At 31.8% G+C, this 10,292-nt stretch overlaps 1 protein-coding gene across 1 annotated transcript; it reads right to left on the bottom strand.

Annotated features, from left to right (window-relative positions):
• Positions 1-237: 237 nt before the first annotated feature.
• On the bottom strand, positions 238-4,480 carry LOC107418541 (probable auxin efflux carrier component 1c). Its single transcript, XM_016027245.4, has 6 exons — positions 2,541-4,480; positions 2,177-2,450; positions 1,933-2,018; positions 1,257-1,414; positions 675-751; positions 238-558 (listed from the first exon to the last, which is right to left on the bottom strand). The coding sequence occupies exons 1-6, from the start codon at positions 3,772-3,774 to the stop codon at positions 492-494; spliced, it is 1,896 nt and encodes a 631-aa protein (XP_015882731.1). The 5' UTR covers positions 3,775-4,480; the 3' UTR covers positions 238-491.
• Positions 4,481-10,292: the final 5,812 nt, after the last annotated feature.

Here is a 10,292-nt window from a genome sequence, read left to right as displayed (position 1 = left end):
CATATACCAAATTTAACCTTTTGTTATAAGATTCTAATTGGCAATCAAGCATAAGCAATCAAGGAATAGAACTAAAAGAAAATCTTTTTTAGTAGAAAAATTGTGTAAAATATAAGGGCATCATCACATCACTCCACTTTTTTCCTATTCCTTTCTTCCTACTTTCCGTGGCTTTGCACTAGCATAAATTCTTGGAAAACAGAGTAAAGTGGAAAATAATAATACAAATAATGATAATTAACTAGAGAAAAACATTCTTTTTATAAATTAATGCACTACAAACATGATTTTACAATTTTACTAGCAAAAGACAAATTCATAAGAAAGATTCACTCTCTCCCTCCCCCCAAGGTCCTATTTCTCAATTTTTTTTTTTTTTTCTCCTTTTGGATTTTGAACTCCTAGTTGCTTTTCTTCTTAAGGCTGGCAAAAATAGCTCCCAAATGAGCTCCCATGGATGCCAAAGCCAGAGTGATATTTTTTCCGCTTCTTCATAGCCCCATCAAAATGTAGTAGACAAGTGTTATGGGCAAGGCAATTAGCATGCCAAATATAACACTGCAAAATTCAAAGTGTTTGTCAGAAAAGAAAAGAAAAGAAAGATAAGATATGATGCTTTGTTATAGAAATTATATACATATCTATATATGTAGAGAATAGATAGAGATACTCACGCTGTGCTAAGAATATCAGGGTGTACGTTGTATTCCTTAGCAAAGACAAAGGGGACAATTCCTTGAGGTAGAGCTGCCTGTTTTTTTGTTTGGCAATCCAAGCACATGCGTGGCAAAAAAACATATTAACTACGGTCCAGATGTTTGTTCTACATAATACCTCCAAACAAGTCCTTGTTTATACTCCTAATTAATAATATAATATATAATATATAATATATATATATATATGTATAGAGCTCTCAGTAATTTGGAATCCTTTATAAACCAGTAGAAGACCATTTTTCTACGATGTCCAATAAAATTTTTATAAAATCAGCTTTTTTTCTGATCAAAACCCCAGTTCGAGAGTGGTGGAGTTGCATTGGTTCTAACATAAACCCTAATATAATTTTATATAAAACAAAAAATTGAATTGAAAAAATAATAAAGAATCTTATCTTTAAAAAAAAAAAATACTAAAAAATTAAAAACCTTTTTTTAATATATATATATATATTTTTTTTTTGGTGAATATAGAACAAGCAGGGATTGATTGTGTCAGAAGGAGGCAGAGAAAGAAAAAAGGAAGGGAGTGGTGACCTGGACAATGGCAACGTGTAAGAGAACTCCTCTAAGACCAACAGCAATGGAAGCCGCTGCCATAACAGCTGGACCTGTAAGGAATCTCACAGCCATTGCAAAAGCTGCTACGGAATTTCCACATGCTATGATCCTCGGTTGCAAAGCCATAAACAGACCTGTCATTCAACAATCCAAAAAAGCAAAAACAAAAAAAAAAAAATGTTAAAAAACAAAAACAAAAATTAGAGCATGCCCCAATTGCCCATCATCAACAACACTACCACTTCCACCACCATCCAAGAAACCCCCCCCCAAAAAAAAAAAAAAAAAAAAAAGAACACTGTCAGTCAGTCATCTTTGAAAGACCTTTCATCATCACCACCACCAACCCATTACATCCAAAAAATAGACCAGCATAGAACTTGGCAAAAAGTGAAAACCAAAACAAAAAAAGAAAAGAAACCCAACATATTATCATCACCTCACTGTTTGTTCTCCTCTCTTGTTTACTTTGCTCTTTTCTTTTATTTATTTATTTATTTTGTTTGCCCGTTTGGATTGCTTTTTTTTTCTTTATGAACATTTTAATAATAAAAGTTGAAGAAAAGAGTATCAAAGAATTAGAATGTTATCACCAAATAAATAAAAGTCAAAAAATAATAAATAAAAGTGTTTTTTTTTTTAATATACTGACCCAGACTGAACATGGCCATGCCAAGTCCTGCATCAGACAGAATGGAAATGGACTTTGCGATTATGGCAGGCATTTCTACATGCCACCTGCAAAAGGAGAACAAAAGAAAGAAATATGCAAAATCTGAGGTCTATGCCCAAGAATAAAGAAAACGATTCTCAAAAAAGAAGAAAATTGAAAAAATATGCAAGATTTTTTTTTTTTTCCTTGGATTCAATCCAAAGAAGAAAGAGACAAAGTGTACCTGAAAGAAACCAAGGACCAAGTTAGACCAATTAAGCTTGAATAAGTGTTTGGGTTTCTGATGAGTTTCCTCCAAACCATGATGAGAATAAGCCTAGTCATAACACTTGTTGGAGGCATAGTTTTTGGTTTTCCATCAGCACCCAATTTTTCACCTCCTTCATGGTTGTTGTTGTTATTGTTCATCTCTCTGTCTAATCCTCCTCTATTCCCAAAGCTAAAATCATCTCTCTCCAAGTATTCCTCTTGATGATGATTCTCTCTATGACCCTCCACTAAAAAAAAAAAAAAAAAACAAAAACCAATACAAAAACAATTAGAATGATAAAGAAAAATAAATAAATAAATAAAAATAAAAATTGTACCTTTTCCAGGAGACACAGCCAATCTAACATCTTTCTGATCATGACCACCATATTCATGGCTACCAAAAACGTCAGAAACAGGGGAAGCACTTGAACTCCAAACAAACATATGGAGGTCCCTTGAACCCTCCTCCGTTTTCTGCTGTTGAGCTTGTCCATTAGCTTGCTTTTTAGCATTGGCATTACCAACATTACCACTATTGGCATTAATGGCAGATGGGTTTTTCGACCCTGTCGGAGAAAACATTCCTGGGTTAGGAGCCGGGTAATGAGTCGCCGTCGCAGCCGGCGTCGTCATATTCCCACCACCACCATAGTGAAACCTCTGTTTCCCACCTACTGCTCCATCTTCATCGTAATTAGAAGGTCTTGGAGTCGGACCCCTCGAAGCCGAGAGGCCATAGACATCAGAAGCACCGAAGTTTGAGTTCCTCCCGCCGGCCATCATCGAATAGAAATCGGTGTGGTTAAAGCTCGAACCTCTCGGAGTCGGATTCCGAGAAGACTGCAGAGAGTAAATCTCTGCATTAGTCAGATTCGAAGGTCGTGGTGTAGTGGAAGACAATCCCTGAGACCTTCTCGAATAGATATCCGATCTCGACGCGTTTGATTTTCTAACCGTGACATGGAGTTTCCCATCTTCTTTGATCTCAGCTTCGGTCTCCAATGGCTGCCGACCATCCAAAGACATGATATCAGAATCCACATGGATTGAGACAATCGAACCGGCTGTATCAGGAAATTGCTCAGAGATTAGCATTCTAGCTCCTCTGTATTCGAACATGAAGAGCATCAAAGTGTACCAAATGATACATTGGAGGACGACAATCTGAACCATTAAGCTACCAGAGAATTCTCCGTACATTCCTTTCAGCAGAGGAATACCCATGACCAGAGTGTTTGGCAGAGTGGAAAGTGAGAACAGAGTGATCGTCCATTCCAAACAACCCCTTTTGCTCAATTTTGTCCAAACCGCGAGAACAGCAAGGACTATGAGTTTTTGAAGCGTGTCTGCAGCTATGAAGCGGAAGTTCATGGTGTAAGGATCGTTGGTGGAGATGAAATGGAACGAAAGAAGTGGGACGGCGAAGAGTGCTACGAAACGATTGATTCCAGAGCATTGATCAGGGGTGAAGATTTTCCACCATTTCACTGAACCATAAGCTAGTATCATGGCCACGTACAGTGGAACCATTGCTGTCATAACATGGTAGAAATCTGATAATGTGATCATTTTCTTTTTTCTTTTTTTGGTTTTTCTTTTGTATAACAGAAAGAAAAAAATATATCAAAAAGATTTCAACTTTTCAAAACAGAGAGAAACCAAAGAAGAAACAGAGGAAGAAGAAGAGGAAGAATAAAACTTAGTTGTTGTTGGTGATGGTGGTGGTGGTGGAAGTGGGGGTGATGATGAAAAGAGGTAGAGAGAATAGGAGAGCATGTGTTTTGGTTTTTTGGGTAGTGGGTAATAAGCAGAATACAGCAAATATTTTTTCAGCTTTGAGAGTTGCGAGCAAGCTTGCACTTACAGTCCCCAAAGCACACTCACAGAGAAGAGAGAGAGAGAGAGGGAGAGATTTATTTTTTGCTTTTTTATTTTTTTGGGTTTGTTTTTTTCCTTTTTGGTTTTCTGGTAGTGTTTTGGATTCGGGTTTGCGTTATGGATCGCAAGGGGGTGGGGAGAGAAAAGAGAGAACCGGTGGGTATATTTGAGAAAACTTTGTTGTTGTAAGTTGGTGCGTGGCTCTATCTTCCATGGGTCTACCGGTTGTATAAAGCAGAGAAAAAGCAATTTGGGGCAGAGGTGGGTGTGTCTCTCTGAGTACTTGTATCAAGCACCTTTGAAAAGAGTTTCTACCTCTTTCTTTTTCTTTTCTTTTCTTTCTTCTTGGATTCGCTCTCTTTTTATTTACCTCCTTCTTTTTATGATCTTGATCACCTTACGGGATTGATTTATATTTTGTAGATTAGGATATATATATATGGCTCTGCGTCTATGTTTTTATTCTTTTTTTTCCTTTTTCTTTTCTCATTTAGTGGTTTACAAGAGGAAAGAGATTATCAATACCCAAAAAGATAAAAATGGTTCCTAACAACGAGACAATATATAAATGTATTTTATATATATATATATTTATATATATTAATTATTTCTTGGTATTCTCTACATGTCCAAGCAAAATGGGTGTTAATTCTCTTTGGAGAGAACAAAGACAAGCGCATGAGAAGCAAAAGGATAATAGTTTCACGTGGACCCTAAATTGTCCAAATCCTAATAGCTCAAAAAACACCATTAGATTTTGCCACTTCCAAGAGCTGTATGACATTGTGTTAGGTGGACATGATTCACACCAATCCAAGCTTTTTTTTTTTTACTCACTGGCTCAGTGGCTCCTACTCTTTTGGGGGTCCAAATTCAACTGTTTATGTAGCCCAGTCCACTCCCTCTTCTTAATCCTTATGTCTCTCACACATTCATGAACCAGAATCATAATCCTTTTTTCTTGAACATTATTTCGTAATACTCTAGGATTTGGATCTTAGGTTCGATCTATTTCTTCAAATGGAAGATAATAAATTTAATTATTTATACATTTTATTTAAAGGGTTCCATAATTTATCTAACTATTTTTCGGTCTCTATTTCTAATATAAATATCATTTCATTTAAAAAAGATAGGAAATAGAATATATATATATATATAATTACTAAAGAAGCATATAAAAAGTAAATAATTTTTAAATGAAGTGGAAATCTATTCATAGTTAGATAGAAATATGGACAACAAAAATGAAATAGAAGATTTCTATCCCATTTACTTATATGTATGAGAGCATTGAGTTTTTTTTTTTTTTTAATTCCTTTGGTGAAACTGAGAGCATTGAGTTCATAAAGCATAGTTAATACGGTAAGATACGAATTTATCGGTTAGAATCTTGACCCTCTAAATAAAATGACCAATTCTCTAGTGTGTATACAAATATAAGAATCATACATCTTAAAAGAGGAGAGTTGTGTTGATAAAATTGTTACTTTTTTATTAAAAAAAAAACAAAAGAAAAAGAAAAAGAAAAAACATGTCTTACTGAGTGACAAGCTCTTTAAGATTAAAAAGATCATTCATTTTGACCAAGTAAGTGATAAATTCAATCTCAAATGGGAATATACTATGTAGCAGATTTTTACAACCTAACATATATTATGACTTATTTGAATGAAAATGGGATCATATATCTCATTTTTGTTGTTGTTTTTTCATTTATTATTTAGTTATTTATTTATTTATTTTGTAAATCTAAGTTATTAAGTGACATAAGCAAGGTCACAAAGTGTCCTTGGGAGGGGAAAAAGGTGGACCAAAAAAAAAAAAAAAAAAATAAGTCAAAAAGTACTGCCTCATAGATGGAGGCTCTTTAGTCTTAATTGTGAGATTTTCTGTTTTCATAATTGGAATGGAGAAGTAGTTAGATAACATATGACTTAATTTATAGGCACCGGTGATATAAAAGAGATTCATATGTTTTATATTTGTGAAATTTTCTTTCGTTTAATGAGTTAGATTCTTCATATTCAAGAATTTTAATGGGAAAGTGAATCATCAACAACTCTATAAAGTAACCTACAATGTCCTTCCAAACAAAAATAAACAATCTTTCGTGTTTTATATTGAATACATGTGATTTATTTTGTATCAATTCTATATTAATCTAATACATGCATGGTTGGTGTGAGTAAATTTAAAGTTCAAATGTGAATTGATGTGAGTGAATTTAAGTTCAAATGTGAATAGGAAATGAAGAGTATTCTATTTAGACCATTTACAATCAACACAAATACTGAATGTGCACCTTTTGATCATATAATTTACGAATTCATTATCTCTGTGGCAACAACCCCTTGGCAAAGGCAAAGTAATCACAATTTCCTTGCGTAATAATCCATAATTCAAATATTTCTCGTAATATAAAAAAGTTATGAATTCATGGATAAATAAATTGAATTATTCATATAGTGGATTTTAGAGTTACATTTCAAGTAGATTTTTATAACTTGGATGAGTGGGAAATTTCAAAGAAAATACTATGGAAAACCAACAATATGTTTACTGTACAAAACACAGTAACAGGAGCTTTTGTGAGTGTGTTTAATCCAAGGGTTTCATAACAGAAAATTGCATGCATACCGACCATTTGAGAACAACATTGAAATGGATTTTTTTTTTTTTTTTTTGTGAATTGGATTTGTGACTACAATTTTTGTTCTTGATATACCTTATAAGTTAGTGTATTGATTTTTATTAGTGTTTTAATCATTATATTATTAAAAAAAGTAAGACAGTGAAGAAGCAATGAACACAGACTAATGGCAAAATCTTTTAATCTTTTCTTTGTCTTCTACTTTTATAAAAGTGCTTACTCTGCCTTTTTGCATTTACCAATTTACTTCCAAAAGTAGAAAAAATAAAACCCTTTTGATGAAAATATATAGCCAATATAATAAAATTTCTTATGTTTCCCGATAAAAAGAGTCACTTCTGCTTTTTGCCAATAAATTATATTTCTTCTCGTTTTAAAAATGTACTAGTTCCTTTTTTTTTTTTTTTTTACCCCTCAAGTTATAAACTATTTTTAAGGTTTTTTTACCAAGAAAACAAACAAATATATCTTCAATAAAGCAACTAATATACAATTGTGTTTACACATGGTCCTATAAAGCAGCTACTACACATAATGAACTTTTTTGCTTTATCAGATTATTGTCCGAAAACAAGTATTTTTAGTTACCAAAAAGTCTAAATAAGTGGCTTTTTGTACAAATTAATTTACAAAAGTACTCATTGATGGCTATGCTTTTTTTTTTTTTTTTTGGTAAATCATTAATGGCTATGCTTGCACATTGTTCTTAAAGTCTTACCAAATCAGTATTCTCTGTTTATGCTACTTTATAGCTTAATTTGATAAGATTAAAAACCCAAATTAATACTATCATCCTATGTCAGAAATGTAATTTTTGTGGCTCAAAATTGTATAATAAATTTGCTTTCTTACCTTGTAAAGGGGACACAAAAGAGGTTACTTGTTCCTTGAGGCTTTTGTAAGTGGCTAAATTGACATTTTTAATTCAAGAATCCTTGAAAATTTAGGAGGGATTAGAGAGTTTTATATATTATAATGCAAATGAAAGTTGCTCTTCTCCATTCATTATGGTATAAATATATACCTATATATTTCATATATATCACAAAAAGGAATTCAGAGTTCAAGCCCCAAAATTTGAAATTTCAAAAGCTGCCAAATCAGAAGTGATCACATTTGCTAACTTTTGCAAACAAAAACTGCTAGTGGTTCGTTAAGTACAATTGAATAATATCTAGCCCCCTCAAAATGCTGCTCTCTTTCTCCCTTTTTTTTTTTTTTTTGGGGGGGGTAAATTTCTTTTTCTTTTATTTAGAAGGATGGAGTGATAGCTTGACAAGTCTGCCAAACATTATTTCGCCAAAAATCAAAAAATAAATAAATAAAATATTTGATAAAGATTTTTTTATATAAATCATGATCATAACTATTATAAGTTTCGATTACTTGTTCACGGTTTGATGTACATATTCAAAAGAAAATAATTTATCAAGAAATCTTTCTCAAATACCTTGGAAATCAGCTATAAATAATTTTATTAATGGCATGGCAAATGCTATTAGTTTCAACCAATATTAGTCCTCAAGATAGATTAGCTTTAATTTGATAACTAGAAAAAAAAAAAAAAAATTAGCAGCAAGATCTATTGAATTTTGAGGATCCCTCATTGCTTTAGGGTATATGTTTATCCTTGCCTAGACAAGAACAAACTAAGGTTTGTTTAGAGGTATTTTTTTATAAATACTTATTTTTCGTAATATTTATTTTTTAACACATTTGTTATTAAGTGTTTTATATATAAAAAAATGGTTAAATGCATTGAAAAGCATTTTTAAATTTCTTTGTGATATTTTTGTTTTTTAATTAATGCATTGAATTTTTTTTTGTCCCTTGTCCTTAAACACTTTTATTTAAAGAAGAACCAAGTCGGTCTTTTTATTTTTTTATTTTTTTTTACAAGCATGTCTAAGTGTTTTGCCAAACATATTCATATATATATATATACATATTTTTTTTCTCTTGGAAGCATTTATTGGAGGTGTAAAAATACTAATTTTAACATCCTCTTACTTCCCAATACAATTTTCTTTCCAATTCAAAAAAATAGACTATTAATTAGCCCCACATAAAATACCCATATGTAACTCAAAGTGGGATATGACACTTTCTGAACCACGAGGTGTAAAAGTGAAATCCAACCAAATCACAGACAAAGAAAGTGAATTTTTGACTGTAGTTCTTTTTAGCCTTTTCGATTAGCAAGAGGATTATAAATGTATAATAATATATTTCATCCAAAAAAAGAAAAAAGAAAAAAAAAGAAAAATAAAAAAGAGGATATTATAATAATATACAAAGTATAGTTGTGGACGAGCTAAAGAGAATAAGAGGTTTGAGCCCCAAAGGAGGTAATTTGGGCTGGCTCACCTCAGATTTTGGGCTGAGTCTGAACTTTTAGCCCGTTACATTTTTGCATTTTTGCATTTTGTCATTTTCGAAATTATAGCATATTTTATTTATTTCTTTTTTATATTAGAAAAATTTTCATATTGTCTCTTGTTATGGTTTTCATCATGTAATTCAACCAAATTATTCGTATAAATCATACAAAATAGAATAAAAAATTGGTAATGAATTTCGTCCTATTTATTTTATTAAAAATGCATGATTATTTAAATCATGATAAATTTCATAATTTTTCACAAACGACAAGGGAAAAAAAAAAGAAAAAAAAAAGAAAGAAAGGGGCTAAAATTTCCATCCTTTTTATGCATTGAAGAGCAAGAGATTAATTAAATTTGGAATACTGACATTCTAACATATGATTGGTCGGAATTGAAAAGGGAATAAAAAAAAGTTCCTTGTTTTTCAAAAAACAAATAAAATAAAAATGGAAAGATTAGGCCTAGAAGTGATAAAAGCACAGAAGCATGCGTTGAAATTAATGATGGGAGGTCATGGGAGCTTGGTTTTAGCAAAGAATGAAAGCAAATGGGAGACACACATTGCCGTGTCAGTCTCACTACTTTCTTTGATTTTCGAATCCCCCAAACACCATGTTTATTTGCACGCAATGCTATAGGGTTTTCTGTTTTCTAACAGTACTTTCTTTTAATTTTTTTTTTATTTGTTTTATTTTTTTAATCATTAAGTTGTCTTTTATCTCAAAAACAACCCCCCATTTTCTTGATTTCAAAGAAAACCCAAAAAATAAAAAATAAAAAGTGTGGCACTTTCTCCACCATTTGATTTTATATAATTATTTTAGTGGGTTTGGAATAAAAGCTAGGCAAAAGAAACTTTTACCCAAAAAAAAGATATAGGGAATAACAATTGACTCCGTTTTTTTGCTTTGTTTGGATAGAAGGAAAAATGAAATTGAGAAAGTTGGATTCTGATGGAAAAATATATTAATATTGAATTAGTGATATAGTAGAACCCAAGAGGCAAGATAGAGGAAGAAGATGAAGCAAAAGACAATATGACTATGATTTTATCTTTTTGTCTCGCTTTATTAAATCTCTTTTTTTCCCTCTCTATCTCTTTGGAAGGATGAGTAACCTTGGCTTAATCTTTCTTGAGGAGAAAATCAAGGAAAGAATCAAGGAGAAAATCA

Source organism: Ziziphus jujuba, chromosome 2 (assembly GCF_031755915.1).
Source record: "Ziziphus jujuba cultivar Dongzao chromosome 2, ASM3175591v1".
In the NCBI taxonomy this organism is placed as follows: domain Eukaryota; kingdom Viridiplantae; phylum Streptophyta; class Magnoliopsida; order Rosales; family Rhamnaceae; genus Ziziphus; species Ziziphus jujuba.
Note: the sequence above shows the minus strand (reverse complement) of the source record. Positions and strands in the feature narration are given on the sequence as shown.